This window comes from Epinephelus lanceolatus, chromosome 14 (assembly GCF_041903045.1).
Source record: "Epinephelus lanceolatus isolate andai-2023 chromosome 14, ASM4190304v1, whole genome shotgun sequence".
NCBI lineage: Eukaryota > Metazoa > Chordata > Actinopteri > Perciformes > Serranidae > Epinephelus > Epinephelus lanceolatus.
Genome location: NC_135747.1, coordinates 7886427 through 7903933, shown reverse-complemented (window position 1 = coordinate 7903933; position 17507 = coordinate 7886427). Strand labels below are relative to the sequence as shown.

The 17507-nt window shown below is 41.9% G+C and overlaps 1 protein-coding gene across 3 annotated transcripts in view; it reads right to left on the bottom strand.

Moving 5' to 3' along the window:
* hecw2a (HECT, C2 and WW domain containing E3 ubiquitin protein ligase 2a) overlaps window positions 1-17278 on the bottom strand; it is a 62506-nt gene extending 45228 nt beyond the window's left edge. For 2 of the 3 annotated variants that reach the window (XM_033617766.2, XM_033617768.2), the window contains exons 1-2: window positions 16647-17278; window positions 1845-2596 (exon numbers count right to left, since the gene is read on the bottom strand). In XM_033617766.2, coding sequence (XP_033473657.1) covers window positions 1845-2223 — 379 coding nt within the window. In that variant the 5' untranslated portion in view covers window positions 2224-2596; window positions 16647-17278. The remainder of the gene's footprint in view (window positions 1-1844; window positions 2597-16646) is intronic. The other variant, XM_033617767.2, reaches the window with a different exon arrangement.
* Between the last annotated feature and the right edge of the window lie 229 nt (window positions 17279-17507).

Below are 17507 nucleotides of genomic sequence, written 5' to 3'. Positions count from 1 at the left end.
CTGTTGCAGTATTGACTCGGAGTTGGAAGCTCCTACACAAGACTCTACCTGGCTATTCTCAGCTCCCAATAAGTAAGAAACCTGGATCAGCTGAAAAGCTTTGAGGACAGGTAGGGTCAAGTCAGCTCAAGTCCTGGATGCCTGCAAGTTTCCCAAATAGCTCAACAAAAATATTTTGGGGGAAAGCACAAAAAACTGTGTAGAGGCAGACTGAGAAAATCAAGCAATCACCCCTCTTAAAATTTCAAGTCACTTGCATTCAGACTCGTAGACTTAAGACTTGGACTCAAGTCAGACGTAAAAGTTCGCACTTGACACTTATTTGGACTTGACTGCTCTAAAAGTTGACTTAAGGCCCTGATTCGATGACGGTATTTGACAATCAGAAAAGAACATGGTGAATTTTTTGGTTGTGACTCTTGTCTAAAATTATTAGTAATTCCTGTGCTTTTGATACCATCACAAGGCAATCTGTCTGTTGTGAAAGAGGTCAATGACGCAATTTTTTTTAATAAAACCTGAAAATAATTTTAAAAAACAGCTAATTTTAAAGAATAAAAGTGAATTCTTAGTATTAAAAACTGTAGTTTGACAAGATGATCCCAACTAGTTGAAGTTTGCTGATTGTCATGGAGATGGATCAATTGCAATGCAAACACAGTAGCTGTAATGACTTTAAGAATCAAATATTCATCCATCTATCCATCTATCCATTTTCATCATCCCCCATTTCTGGGGTCAGGTCATGGGGGCAGCAGGCTGAGCAAGGTATTGCAGACACCCCTCTTTCCAGCAATGAGGCATTCTCAGGCCAGATAAGGTTTATAATCCCTCCAGTGTGTTCTGGGTCTACCCCAGGGTCTCATACTAGTTGGACGTGCCTGGAAAAACTCAAACAGGGGGCGCCAGGAGGCCAACAGTCAATCAAAATGTGTTTGACTTTGTCCTGATAATACAGACACAGCTCTCACTTTGGTTATACAAGGATTGAATAGCTTGTAGCAACAACCCCGTACCCCATATCCCCGCAGTATCCCCCACAGGACTCCCTGGCAGACACAAGTGTCAGTCTTCTCCAAAAACACATCTAGATTAGATGGACAAACTCCCACCAGCACTCCAGCAGCCCTGCAAGGGTAAAGAGCTGGTTCACTGTTTCATGGCCAGGACCGAATCAGCATTTCTCCTTATGAATCTGAGGTCCGATAATCAATTGGCACCTCTTTTCCAGCACCCTAGAATAAACTTTACCAGGGAGGCTGAGCAGTATGATACCCTGGAAAATCACACCCTCCAGCCCCATTTTTGACAAATGGGAACCACTACCCCAGTCAGCCACTCCACAGACAATATCAATATAATGCTTTAGATGCCATTTCCAAGCCAAGGTAGAGTAGAATTCTTATGGATTGCTGTTGATAACAACTGCTCTGGTACTGTATGTAAAGTCTTGACTACAGACCTAAAAGCAGAAACATTCAAGTTCTGATCTATTCAAATCCCAGATCATTAAAAAAAGAATAGGACAGCAACAAGAAAGCCTTGCATAGCTGCAAACCTTGTATATTTGTTATGTGAACTTTGCATTGATTTCACTTATGCAGTAAACACCATCAACACAGCTTTGAGAGAAAGCTGTTCAAATGCTGTGTCATTTTTCAGGTCAGCATTCAAACCTAAAGGATTTCATCTTGATTTGCAATTTGAACCAGTCCTCAAGGACTTGAGTCTTGGCTCGGACTTGCTTTGAGTGACTGGAGATTTGTCCTTCTGCCTCTGGATCTGACCCAGGAGAGTTAGAGCAGCTCTACAAGCAACTACAAATGTAAAAATCATCATCTCACCAATGTGGTACAGCCCGATCCAGTCAGTGGCATCCACTTCCTCCTTGATGTCCCAGGATATGACAAGGTTCTGGCCGCGATTTAGCGTGTACTCCAGAGTGGACGCTGTTAGCGAAGACCGGCTCTGGGAGGTCACCAGATCTGTGTCACTGTTAGCCCGGGGAAGCCCAATAGGACTGCTGATAACGGAGACTGTATCAACGGCAGCCCCGCCCCTCTCTGCCAGAGTTCGCAAGTTCTCAGGGCTAAGGGTGTGCCGGAGGTGGGGGCTACGCCTTCGTGGAGCTGACAGGTGTTCGCGGCCCCCCACTGAGAGGTTGGGTGGATTGTGGGAGCGGGTCCTGGGCGGTAGGACTGCTGTGGCGAGGGAAGGACGCATGTTTGGCGATTGGTAAGGAGACAGCAACAAGAAGTAAAAACTGTTGGAAACAGCCCGAAAAGAGGCAGAGATGGGTAGGACCTTCTTATCGATTGGGCTGGTTGGCAATGTTAAGACACATTTTACTGATTCATCCCCGCAGACTAATCTTAAACCCTAAATCCTAAACTGTGAGAGCTGGTTTGAAGAGGCCATCATGCCTGGAAACATGAGGAAACTTTAGAAATAATGTGTTGATTCCTTCTCCATAGAGGCTCCTCTTATCGGCCCTTCTGATCCTTGCATCATATCAGAACTGTTGAAGTAGAAGATATCCAACAACAGTCACAATCTTCGCCACTCACATTTCATGCTGTCCAATGAAAATGGGACCCTAAAGATGGGGAAAGAGGAGAGAGAAAGAGAAAACAGTAAGCTACAAAACTGCTCTCACACAATAAAATGCAGTAAGTTGCAATCAACAAATGACTAAACAAGCATTAGTCACCAGGGGAGTTGTCTGCAGTCAAAGAATTTGTCACCAACACAAATAACAAAACATTTCACACCATCTTCTATGACAACCCATCTAATGAAAGAAGAAATGGATGTGAGGATGGCTTCAACTGTGCACAATTCCTTTTATTTTTATTGCTCATTTAGATATATATGTTTAATGAATTTATTGCATACTAGTGTCAGACTGGTAAGGATGAAACACAATACTCGATTTACTTTATTGAATGATTAATGAAACACTTAATTAAAGTGAATATGTTGGTGGTACAAACAGACCTTCCCACAGTGGGGAAGAGTAGACTGAAATGATCTCATTTGAAATCCATTATCTCTACGTGACCACTGGAAAAAGAAATCTTTAAATCATCCTAATACACACACACACACACACACACACACACACACACACACACACACACACACACACACAGATTCCCCCGCTCATGCACACACACACGCACGCGCGCGCGCGCACACACACACACACACACCCACACACACACGCACACACACATCTCTGCAAGTGGGTTTCTATGGTTTCTGTCTATAGAAGCTGCCTTAGTAATAAGAACAGAGAAAGGAGACTGGCAGCTGTATCTGCCTCCCAGGAAGCTCTTCAATCAGCAAATGCCAGTTTGGGAACTGTCTGGGGAGTGCCATCAGAGTCTCAACCAGAGCCATTTTGTTTTTTAAGGGAGGATGGCATGTGACTTCAGAATCTACCTAGAGGCAGCTGGTTTTAGACGGGCTGAGAAGCAGAGGTTTTTTTTATTTTTTTCCTGACGGAGAATAGGTTTGGTAATATTCAGCTAATATGTGCCTGGTGCAGTCACTGGAAAACCATGTGGGCTGAAGTCTGAGCTAAGCCCTGATATCTTTGGCATTTTAAGTGCGTATACGTCTCAAAAGCTGAGCTGTTCAGTGATGCTTTGAAATCACTGCTTCGTCTGCAGGCCTGTGTGTAGTCTGCACTGTATGCATCACTGTATTTAATAAAAACATTTGGATTGATAAATTATTATCCTTCATGTGAGCAAAACTAAAAACCCGGGCTAGATGTCACTCCAGTTGAAATGACTGAACAGAACTGTCATTGAAAGCTTACACTCCCGCTTATATTTTGATATTAAAGGAACAGTTCAACATTGTGGGAAATATTATTATTAAAATATTATTCACTTTCTTGCCAAGAGCTAGATGACAAGATCAATATCAGTATGGAAAATATGAAGCTAAAACCAGCACCCAGTTAGCTTAGCTTAGCTTGTCATAAAGAGTGGAAAGAGGGGAAAAGAGCTAGCCTGGCTCTGTCCAAAACGTACAAGAAAAATAATCAGACTGTTTGCTGTTTGACAACTGTTGCTGGGTCTAGGGACTTTTAAAGCCTACATTTGTTTATATTTTGGCAAGCTGGCACCATTAAAAACATGCTTAGTAGTTCCTTTTTGCAGTGTACAAATAGATGTACAAATAACTGTCACTTGATACTTTGATACTGAAGAAAACTTAAAAATAAAATGATTTTCAGGCAAGTTCTGGAGTTACAAGGAGTGTAACACCCGCCAAGGGCCAAATGCAGGTAGATTTTCTGTTTGGGTAAAAATCTTGGAAGGCCATTTACCCTACTGGCGGGTAAATGTTCCTATAAGTATAGTCATGCAATAAAATAACAGACTAAAAGTTAGAGAGTCTCTTCTGTGTTTTGGTGTCATTTAAGGGCATGCCAACATTTTCTCATCCCAACTCGTCATATACTGAGGCTTTGTCAGTGGACCTACACGTCAAAATATGATGTGCTAGGTACCCTCCTGCCTCTGTTTTGGACATTCACAGACAGCATGTCAATTTCCACTTGTTACATGCATTGTGTCTTTTCAAAATACATTCCCATTTCCCCACAGGAAATGTCAAATTTTTGCTTGTTACAGGCATACCGTCTTTTTTAAAGTAAACTTACAACGTAGGTAAGACAACAAAAGCATGTGGTCAGGTTCACAAAAAAACATCATGGTTTGACTTAAAATTTACACGGGAACTGAAAAGTCAGCTCCCACGTGACAGTCCAGAGTTTTCCTGACCCATTCATCTCCCCACCTGCCTGCCGTATACGTAGCTTGTCTGTGGCATCACAAATTGTGTCTTACACCAACATCCACTGACAAACCAGCGTTATTTGACAATTTTGGTTGTTGCCCACTGCCTCTAAAACTGACGTGCCTAGTGCCTATCATACCGAAATGAAAGGTGCCTCTAAATCTGTGGCTCTCAAATGGTGTGCCATGATGTCAATCTAGGTGTGCCATGGGATTTTGTGATAACCACACATTATTACTGCAATATTCAACTGGGCCTATACAAAAAGTTATAAATTAATTTTTAATTGACTGTATTTGTATGTGGTGTGCACCCATTTTCTAATAAAATGGCAAACTCTAGCTAAAAAAATGTAATTTAATTTAATTTAAAAAACCTTGAAAGGGGACCTGTTTGTCGGCATTGTTATGTGGGAATTATAAGTGTGTGACACTTTAAGAGCCCTGATTGGCAGCCAGCATGAGGACTGATAACATTTAAATGGAGAAAAAACATGTGGGACAATGGATCGCTTTATTGTACCCAGCAAATTACAGCAAAGCACCAGTGATGACAATCTACCACTGGAAAAAAAAACAAACAAAAAAAAAAACTGAGGGTGTGCCGGAGGTGGCGTCTGAGGGAAACGTGGTGGGACAAGAACAAAAGTTAAGGCAGCGAAAGCCCAAGTAGGTTTGGAGAGAGGGGTGGATGGGTCTAACAACCCTCGACTTTCACCCAGGAGGCTGGTGCTTGCTTTCCATAAGACTGTAAAGCCAAACCCTGTTCTTTTTTCCTACACCCAACCCTGTGTGTGTTGGCAAAATGTAACCATGTTTATTTGTTGTTGAAGTAAAAGAAAGGCAATTCCCAGTGTTGTACCTACACAGTGCATTTATTTTGAAAGAAACAGTATGCAAACTGTACATTTCCTGTGAAAACAGAAGTATATTTTGAAAACAGACAATGTATGTAGCAGGCAGAAGTTGACATGGCGTCCCAGAACGTTAACAACCAATGCACCCAGAGTATTGCATGTTGTATCTGGACATGGACAGTCCATGACCAAACGTCAATATGTGATGGGGTCGGAGTGAGAATGTGTTGCTCTAAGCGGCAGTATTTGAAGAGTTCAGACAACAGGCTGGGTAGCTGCTTTTGTCCTCTGTTGACTGTGCCAGAGTTTAAAACACACACACTCTGTCGTGTGTGTCATACCACGAAAATGATCATCTCAAGAGCTTCTAGTTTTGTGGTACCGCACCGTATTAGACCTCAGCTACTCTGCTAAACTATTACTCGCCATCTGTCTACTGGTAAAAAGCGGAGTAAGCCAACCATTAAAATAAAAACCAGGAGCAGGAGTCCAGACTTAATGGACTGTGCAAAGAAGTGGGTAACTGCGGTAGAGAGCGAGGAGTTTGATGAAGAGATTTAAGATACATTTACGGTACTTCTTAATATTCTGGCTTGACTTGATTAACTGTTGATATTGAAATAATTCAGCTTCACAGTTTATTCTGGCCACTTTAAATTTGTATTCAACAAAAGTATTATCAAATCATTATCATTATTAAATTATTATCATCTTAAAGAAATGTACTGAAACAAATGTATATGTGACACAAGGGGGCAATTTATTATTTCGTCTGGTAAAAATATGCTTGGCTGGTGGATTTGTTTTTTATCAACCAGTCCCCTTTGCTGGTGAGTCAGAAGGTTCATTTTGGACACTGGGAGCATCTTTCTTCTCAGATTTCTAAGAAGACTTAATAATATTAATTCAAGATAAATGATTGGAGATTATGTTATCACTATAAAGAATAAGTAACACTGAATCTGTGTTTTGAGATTTGACTGAGTTATGACTCAAAGAGTCTCCTCTGCTTGTGTCAGTTGTATCATCCATTTGCACTTTCCATGTAGAGAGCTAACAGACTGCGTGTGAGTTTGATGTTGCAAATTCTTTATCATGCAAAGATTGGAAATAATTTCAAAAGCCATTCAGATGCAGTGACTTGTATGACAAATTGTCTAATATACTGTGTATATTGCTCTTGAGCTTCTGAATCAATTCACTTTGCATTTTGAACTGACTGAACAGAAATGATGAAGTGGCCTCTGTGCTGATGCATGTGGATTGGCTCTGTTTCCGGATAACCCAGGCCTTATATTGAAACAAGATCTGCTGCATTTGACATGGGGGAAAGCCTGGACGTCCCTGACTCAACAAGATTACCAGAGTGCGGCTCTATTGCACGCGCGCGCACGCGCGCGCGCACACACACACACACACACACACACACACACACACACACACACACACACACGAACATGGCATACAGGGATTTATGACAGAATAAAACCTTCATCACAGATGTAGGAATACGTAAATCCCGCTCACGTGTGCTCATGGCCTCACACACAGTCATGAAGCACCAGAAGGGAGGGGTCATTTATTTCCATAAACAAGCAGAAGCTTACTCTGTTGAAGAAGAAACTAAAAAAAAGTGTATATGTAACTGCTGAGTTGTTATGTAAGTGTTCCTGCGGTGCAAGTGCCCCCCCTCATGTTTGCCAGGCATTGTCTAACTGTGACGTGGAGTGGGAGATGCCGTGGCTGCACTCGTCCCACTCAAAGCAGAGGGGATGAGGAGTCTGTCTACCAGCTAAGAGCAGCACAGACCAAAACATGACCTCAGGAGGGAGCACTGAACAATCTGGACTCAGCCCAGTGCTTTTTCTTCTAAAAGACTGTCATTTCCCTTTAAAACCCCAGTTTGACTGCTCTGCACAGCTTTGACTCGATACGGGATTAGTGATTGATTCTCAGGAAATAGACGTAGATAAACAAGGTGTTATATGAGTATCCCAAAATCAAATTGCGTTTCTAATTCTAACCATTCTCTGGGACAATGTTAAATTTGACACCTGTCTTGCAAAGACAGTTATTTGAGTACTGTTCTGTTAATAGGCACCAAATACTTTGTACTCTGCATTGCTGTGCAGTGAATACTAAAAAGAAACACATCTGCAGCAGAGGATCTGATGGAGCATGGTAGAATGTGCTGGATTATTGTTTTCTTATATCTTGTCAAGAAACTGTTTCTACAACAGGATGACATTAGAGGATTTCTAGGTATTTGGGAATTATAATAATGTCATTCATTGTGACAGCTCTCTGTTTTATGAATGTAGAGGCTGAAAAAGTCTGTCTTGTTTAGTGTCCCATGTGACAGTCATGACTGACAGGCACCGTCGTAGCAATACGGCTGCACACCTCCCCTTACACACCTACTGCCAGAAGAAGACGTGCTGAATCTCCACAATGACACGCACACACGCACGCACGCATGCACACACACACACACACACACACACACACACACACACACACACACACACACACACACACACGATTAATCTAGAGTTTATTGACAGACAATTAAATAACAGAACTGCACAGTTAATAACTTTGGATAATCATTTAAAGGAAAACTCAACCAAAAAGCCAGAATAAAGGTTGGCATTGTTCATTTCTGCAAACCTCTGATATGTAACATTTGTGCGTTATCTTGCAGCACATACATTGAAACTTTACATTTCAACAACACTGTGGATAAAGTGTAGTTAGGTTTGGGCACAAAAACTGATTGGTTATGGTTAGGTCATGTTTTGGCTTCAAGGGATAGTTCAGATTTTTTGAAGTGGGGTTGTATGGGGTACTTACATGTATCATAGACAGTAAGTTACAATCAGTTGATGTCAGACAGCATGCCCCTCTCAATATAGCGTAGGCCTACACTTAAAGTGATATTGATATTTTTAGGTGGGACTTTTTTAAGTAGCTGAAATACGTTTTGTTGCTGACCCATCCACAGCACTACCTTGCTTAGCTTCTCCAGGGCTGCTTCTCTAAACTGGGGGACGTGCCGACTGACATCTACTGCAGGTAATACACTGACTATGGATAAGTACCTCATACAACCCCACTTCAAAAAATCCAAAATGTCCCTTTAGAGTACCTGCTTTTGGTAGCGCAGTCATGGCTGGAAATGCTGTGATGTCTCAATAAAAAACAACCAGTTTTGTTATTTGTTGTTCTCAAACAGTGATCTGCAGCTTGGCAGCTGTCTCACCAAGGTGTCACACCATCCAGCCTCCCCTTCACCTCCTAAAGGAAAACTCAGCTCATATATACATGTTATCATAAGTATGTTACTTTAAAAATGTTGAAATGATACATATAAACTTACAAATGTATCCATGGTTTGATGAAACGTACAATGCCAACATTTTCTTCTGACAACTGAGTTGGTTAAACTGTTAACAGCACATCTATGAGCCACAGTATTGCCCTGGGTGACATGTTCCTACCATGAATACACACATACTTTCAGTTGGTCAATCCACTAAATGCACTATTTCCTCCTCCTCTAAGTAATGCTTGCTAAAACCTACAATGCCCAGCTGATTTAGGAAAATGTTTACATCATTTACATCTTTAATGAAAAAGGTACACCGAAGATTTCACTTTGTTTTAAGGGTTTACAACACAAAAATGTTAGAAACTACTGATTTAATTTTTGGTTTGAATGTGTTTGGATGATTTTGGGATTCTGTCAGTTTAACAAACCAAGTTATTTGTTCACATTTACATAACTAGAGACTTGTGGTGGGCATATTTCACTCATTTCTGGCATTACATGGAAACAATGAATGTAAATAATCAAGAGATGTATCAGTAATACATTATAATTATCAGTTTAAACCTGTGTTTTTGCAAACTGAATATGTGTTGTGAGCTGTTGGTACTGTGATGTCAGTAAAGGGATTCCTCCTCCTCTCCCGCTTTCCCTCTGTTCCTCTCTGGCTATGTGTGTGTGTGTGTGTGTGTGTGTGTATTGGTGTCAGCAGAGGGACCCCTCTGTGCCCCTGTGGAGGTGACTGCTGCACTGTACAGCCTGACAGAACGGGCACCTTGGGGAGCTGGCACAGACGCACACAGTGGCACTGAGGTCTTATTGTGCCTCACTGACACATAATGTTAAGAACAAAACACAAAACCAGCACAAAGAGGCATCACACACTAAAACACATGCACCGCCCCTCAACAAAACCACACACACACATTCTTATCCACGCTTATACAAACAGTGTTTCTGACTCAGAAGATGAAAATACATTCTCTTCACAAACTACCTCCTCACAGAGCTCTAACTTCACCCTAAAGGTGGATGAAGACTGAGCGGTCCACCTGACTACAACTCACCGCAGCGAGGTCTCGCTGGAGGACGCGGCTTTGTGAGTCATTCTGAGAGAACACAGGCTACAAGGTTGGTGCCAGAGTGCTTCCACTTCCCAGAAAAAGTGCAGCACTGTCCCACTCAGGGTAGTTCTCTAAACACATCCCCCTGGGAGAACATGTCTGGGATGAGTCACTCCTCGGGAGGTATCCCTTCATGACAGGCCACAGCGAGTCAGAAATGGCATTTACGCCTGAAGACTGATTGATATCACCCTCTCCAAGTTTAGAACGCTGACCTTTCTATAAATGGGAAAGTGGGTTGTGTATGGATTTATGAGAGACATAAAAACTGCATACAGACATGTACAAAAGCATACAGATGGATGTGCTGGAGGCACTTCAGCTGCTCAACAGACAAATCTCTCTTCTTCAACCCAAAACAAAATTCTAGTTGTACAGCAAGTGCACATTGTACAAACTGACATGACTATATTTCATATTCAAGCAGAGACTCCAAAAATACCAGATATCACAGGTTGAATTTTGAGTTAATGTATATCAAATGATGCGCAATATATGTAGGGTAATTCCATTTGGAGCACCTTTATAGCTGAATTGTTAGAGTGCATGGTGCACAACAGCAATGCTGCTGCTTGGATTCCAGCCATGGACCTTCGCTGCATGTCATATCCCCCTCTCTCTCTCCCCTAATTTCCTATCTGCCTCATCGCTGTCAGTTTTGCAGTTTAGGCAAAAATGCACCCCAAAAAGCAAACTTGAAGCTGTGCCAGAACATGAAGACATACAATACTGTAAGACAGTGTGGGAAAAGATGGCTTTAACAACCTTAAAACTACTTGAGGGGAAATAAAAGGGGAAAACTGTGTGCTAAAGGGTTAACGATGGATTAATAAAGACCCGTCCATGAAGCAGACATTGACATCACTGCAGGGTGACACAACCTCTGTGTCCCTCTCCCATTTTAACTCCTTACTCATTCAATGCTTTACAGCTTGTGAAGTCAGTGTACGTTTTTAATTCAATCATCAGTCTCTTTCTCACCACATCACTGCACTAAACCATTATATTTCACCTTAACTCACACTCCACAACTCTCTCTACAAACAGAACGCATGCTGGTGAATTAGCGCCCTGGCACCAGACGTCAAAATGATGTCAGAAAGACGTTGGACTCTGATAAACAGATGTTAATTTTTAGTTGGAATTAAAATCTGGTTTACAATATTTCAAATGTCTAAAAACTTTAGAACTTTACGTTGCATGGACAATAACATTGTGGCATTCTGTAGACGCTGGGTTTTGTTCTCCATATACTTAACATCTAAATGCTGGTATTCTACGTCAAGATGATGTTGGCATGATATATTTGGAAGATGTTAGATTGTGGTTATTTTACAACACAAGTTAAAACCGACAAAATATCAACATCATCAAAATGACGTTGGCAAGACGTCACAAACTAAACTCAACCAAATATCAACATCTAACAACGTTGGTAGCCAGCTGGGAAGGGTACATAAGGGGCTGGGTATTGTTTGATACAGTAGTGCCAATAAAGTGCCTCAGTTTAAGTTTCAATAAAAAAAAAATTCTGGTACCATACTTTGAGAAATATACATGTTTTTCCACAAAGTCTTTTTCAGTTGAAAAGACAAGTACATTTTCAACAAAAATTACATATTGTCAAATGCAAGCAGCCAGGTGGGAACTTACCGAACCTTAAAACTGTAAAATGTTATCTGAAATACTTTTATTGAAGGGTAAGCAAACAAGACGATGAATCTGATATTAAATGCCAGCTTTTGATAATCGACATTTTTCAACAATTGCTGCTACAGGTGCATTTTCATTGGTATCAATAAAGTTTTATGGTCCAATACCCAGCTCATTTTGGGTGTGGTCACTCTAATATCACCTTAAGTTTATTTCCAACGGGATGAAACCCTCTAACACCCACTAACATTTAGCTTCTGTCTTTAATGGGAAAGGTTACGATCAGCATTCATTCCTGGGACAAATGACTCACAGGTATTTATCAGTTCCAGCTCCAATTGGTTGCAGTCGGCAGTAATGGAAACAGGGCAATGGGGTGGACACTCTAATTTCTGCCCCATTTATGGTGCAGTGCCTCCATCCAAGCGTCCTTCACACATCACTCCAAATGAGTTTGAAAGAGAGACTGAATAAGTAATGGATGAGAAGTAACCACTGTAGCATTTCCACTGGCCTCCATGCTGCTTTCTACTGTTTACTAACCCGTTTTCCGGTGTGTCTGTGACAACGTACATAACACATCAGTGGGAAAAGACAAAACAAAAAAGAAAGACAGGCATACTCGTCTACTGCAGTGCTGTGTACATGGCTCTGGTTTACTGGCAATGGGAAAGGCATATACCTGCAGGTGCTGTTTCTTGTGGGAAAGGGGTATCAAAGGAGCAGTGTGTAGGGTTTAGTGGCATCTAGTGGTGAGGTTCAATCAACTGAGTACCTCTCCCCTCACCCCTCTCTTTCCAAGCATGTAGAGAACCTACAGTGGCCTTCAGGTAATGCTGAAAAGCAAAAGACCCTCTCCAGAGCCAGTATTTGTCCGTTCTGGGCTACTGTAGAGCTTCTGCAGAAGAGGACCCGCCCCCTATGCAAATATGAAGGGCTCATTCTAGGCTAATGAAAACACAAGGATTCTTGGCTTCAAGTAATTATACAAAAATTAAAACATATTCATGAATATTATATTCCATATCTGCCATTAGATCCCCCTAAATCCTACACACTGGACCATTACGATGGAATGTGGGAACAGATTAAGTTTGAAGATCTCTTGCGATCGTTACATAATGTTGTATATACAGTAGCATCGCTGACTGGACTTTGCAAATACTTGAGTGTGTCAACTTCACTCAGTTGATGTTGGATTGCAGCCGCAGGAACCAAACAAAAAATCTGACACTGTGATCGACACAAACCTTCACGACAGCATAACAACAGGCCTTTTTTTACCAGAAGACATTTTGACATGTCACAGTGGGAAAATCACAAGCGTAAATCAGACAAATGATGGCTTTCATTTAGCTACTTCAGTTTCAGGGTCCTAGTATTGTGCATGTTGGCCCACTGTCACACAGTCATGACTTACTGAGACTTTAATAGAACAGAGCTATTTTATTAGTAATACCTGTGCCATTCCTGCTACAACAAATCAAAATGTCTGATGTGAAAGACGACTATCTAAAGGCCCTGTATACCCACAAAGGTGTTTTTAAAACCTCTGATGAAAACTCCAGTCAGATATAAAGTTGGGTGGATCATTGCTGCAAATTAAGTAACGTCGCCAAACTCCTTGTAGTAACAAGAATTATAACGAAGCAAGTTGCCCCTACTCCGACAGGTGTAACAAAACTATTAAGGAAGATGTCAGTGAAGAGCAGTTTGCACACACCCATAGATCCTCAAGGGGAAGTCTGATCAGGTAAAATAAGTAAAAACTTGGGATAGATATTGAAAAGATTTTATTAATACAATGCCATTATCTACTCCAATTGTCCAATTCTTTGTTGATGCCCTTACTGATTCCTGATCGATTTTCTGTTTGCAAAAAGAGTAGGCCTGCACAGGTTTTCAGTGTCAACACAACTGTTCTATAATCTCTGAGTCTGCAAACTGTGCTGATGAAATGAGAGAATACAGCAGCATTTTTTTATTTAAGTTTAGTGATTCAAAGAAAAAAACGTCTAACCCTGCGTGCATGGTGCTACTGTTTTTATAACAGGATATATACCCTCGGTAACATAGTGACGTAAGGTAGTTACAACAAGCACCAGTGCAGGCTTTTATGATGGGCCCCCATGCCAAGTTTTGTATCTGAACTAGCTACCATGTATTATCTCGTCTCATCACATGATCAAAAAGAGACTTGACACTGGATGACATCGACATATATATTAGCCCACAATCATGATTTCATACCTGTATATGACACAAATACCAAAGAAAATAAGAAAATATTCATTTACTTGAATATAGAATAAGCTTATTATTTTGTTATTGATTGCTACTGACTATTTTACACACACACAAACAGAATGATGATGGAGATGGGGTTTTCCTTTTCAATGATATATAGCAAATGGCAACATTTTTAAATGGTAAATGATGAGTGGACTGCACCTGTATAGTGTTTTTCTAGTCATCCGACCATTCAAAGCACTTTTACAGTACGGGTCACAATCACCCATTCACACACACACATTCACACACTGGTGACCAAGGCTACCGTGCATGGTGCGACCTGCTACTTAGTAACCAATCACATGCAGTCACACACTGACGGAACAGCCATCAGGAGCAATGTGGGGTTCAGTTTCTTGCCCAAGGATGTCGTAGTCAAAAACATGACAATCCTGGACTCTTAGCCTATGTTGAGCAAACAGATGTTTTACTGATTTTTCAACCCTTACTTGACATGCAGTGCCATCTTTCTTCATGAAACAAAGCCATGCTTGAGACTGTTTTCTCTCTACCATAGGATTGCAGCAGTATGCCAGTTTCAAGGTATACTGTGATATAAAAAATGACATTATACCCTGTACATTTGTTTATCTATGATGGAGAATGTCACCTTTATTGAAGTTATTCTCAGTAGGGAGACTTTTTACACATACTTCCATTAAAATAATAGTTTCAAGTTTAAATTATAGGACTAAAACGTTTATCAAACCAAAATATTCCCTCTGTTTTTATTCCTTTAAGGGTCACTCTGTCCGATATAATCAATAATTCTGTAATACCATGAAACTACGATATTTTCTGAGACAGTTATTGTACCTTGAAAATGTCATACCATTGCAATCCAACGCCAGCTCTCTTACTTAAAGTTTCCAGCAGTGTAGACGCATGAGTTTGACCTTATTGTTTTAAAATGCACAACTGAAAAAACATGCCAGCATCAATAAGAGGAATTGATAAGCTCAGAGGAATATGATTGCGATAGACTGGACAATTCGAACTGGCTCTCTCTCTCGATTGCCATCCCTAGTGAAAACACCTGCGTGGTAGCATTAGTCTGTATGGGCTTCGACAAATAGTATACGCTATAAAAGGACAGCCCCATTTCGTTTCCCTCAGCAGTCAAACACATCAAACATCACTTCCTCTAAAGTCGACCTCAGGTCATCTAAAGGACAGCTGGTCTTCGTGTAAGGAGGGCTTATGATGGATTCTAACAGTGACCCTTATTCACAGTGCTTTAATCTGCCACTTTGATCACTTTAGTGTGGGTACTGAGGCATGATATATTGGTGACACAGGGCAAAGGATAGTCACTGTTATCATTAGAAGGTACGAATCTGCTTTGAAGGCAGATAGACAGATATGTACTTGTGTGAAGGTGTGCAGCCAGCTCTTTGTCTGCATGTTTAGTGTGTAGACAGCATTTCTTATAAATATTAAATGGTGGGGTCAAAGAGGATTTCTACATCGCCTTTGCCACTACCTTTCATTTAGGGGTGTAGCAGGTAATTATGGACTCTGCAGTACACAGGAGGGCATTTTGGATTCCCTAACTTTTCTCTCACCCATCTACCCATCCACAACTCAAAAAACTTCACATATTTACCCATCAGTTATCAAACACAAATGATATTATAGGTTTTGTGCACAGTCTGGGCAGTTGTCAGAGCCAAATGTTCACAGGTTGTCCCCTTGTCAAATTCTGTCAAGTGAGGAAATATGGGAGTTTTGTGATGATCTGCAGGGACAAAACTCTAACAAAACTGTATTTCTGCTTGTTCCAGTTTGTCTCAGATTACAGATTTGCTTAATGGATCATGTTTTTGAGAAAGCTGTGCAGTTTTTCAGATTTCAGCCAAACCCTACCTTAGAAACTGATCACACTTGGAAATAAGCAGTTTCTGCACTGTAAGATGTCAAAGGGAATTTAGCAAAGACACTGCAGGCCCATATGAAAGCTTACAGCACCCAATCTCAATTATGACCATGTCATTATTTCACTGCAGATAAATGCCAGAGGTCTTACATGTCTGAGCTTAGTGATAATAAATGTAAACACAGGCCACTTTCTGGACTACGGGCATCTCAACATCTCGGAGCTACAGAGACGTGAAGGTAACTCCCGCTTACAGCAAGATCACGTCAGCAAAATCACGTTACATAACAGTTTGTCTCCAACTTTAATCATTTCAAGTCAATCTGTGCGCCTCCGAGGCCGCGCACGGCCGCTTTGCGTACATGACTGAGCAGGCCATACAGGGACCGCACTGGCGGAATGTGCAGGTGTCATCGCTCGCTATTGGATTACTGTGGGAATTCCCTACGTCATTTTCCTTCTAATGCACCCCTTTCACAAGACGCATGCATGAAACCAAAATCGATCAATTATCTCCTTCAGTGCAAAACCACAACAACAAAAGAACACGATACGCAGAAGACGACGCTGCGGTTGTTTAATGACAGATTCGGCTGCTTAAAGCATCATCATCATCATCATCATTATCACCATCACTGCTGGAAGCCATGAACACCTACACGTCCCTCCATTCCTGACGGCGCACTGGGTGGCAGAGCTTACCTTTGGCGCAGAGGTGCGGGATGGAAGAGAACGGTGTACGGATGATGACAGCGCTGCCACCAACACCTGCTCGGTGCTTTCTGCGCGGGGATATCACGGTTTAGGTCGTTATCCCTGCAGTCCAAATGAGGCGGGACGGGCGGGGTGCCGCGGTAGGGCCCCCCCTCCCTCTCAGATCCCGAGCCAGGGCAGCTTTGGGCTCGAAGTCACGTATCGAGACGGTATCCCTCTGAAAAGCTGCTGCGGCGCTGCAGAGACACCTCGGCCCTCTTTGGTAGCAGCGGCCAGAGGTGTGTGCGCATAACTCCACCAGCACCTCCCTGCTCCCTGTCCGCACAGGAGGCTGCTGCTGCTGCTGTGGGCTTCAGGCGTGCAGCTCACACAGGCATCGCATTCTCCCTCTCTGCATTGCAATGCGCTGCAGTCAGAGTCGACGTCCTCCCACCAGTCCCAGCAGATGCACAAAATCTGACTGGGCAGAGCGTGTAACCGCTGTCAGTCCAAAAGGAGGAGAAAAAAACGTAGCCTACCGGAGGATGGCGTAATGTTTGGTTATTTGCAGTGGAGTGGCTCTCCTTGCTGGGGGGCGTGGAGGGATTTATTCAGAGCATTGTCGAGCCTGACATGTTTTTTGCTGTTGATAAAATATATACACACTGCATATTAATGTGGGAAAATGCCAGAGTGGGAGGAGAGAGAGGGAACACACACACACACACACACACACACACACACACACACACACACACACACTCTGAATCACTCAACCTGTAGAACAATTACACTGCACAGATACATCCAATGAGAGCATTTACTCAAGTATTGCTCTTAAGTGCAATTTTGAAGTAGGCTTACCTTATA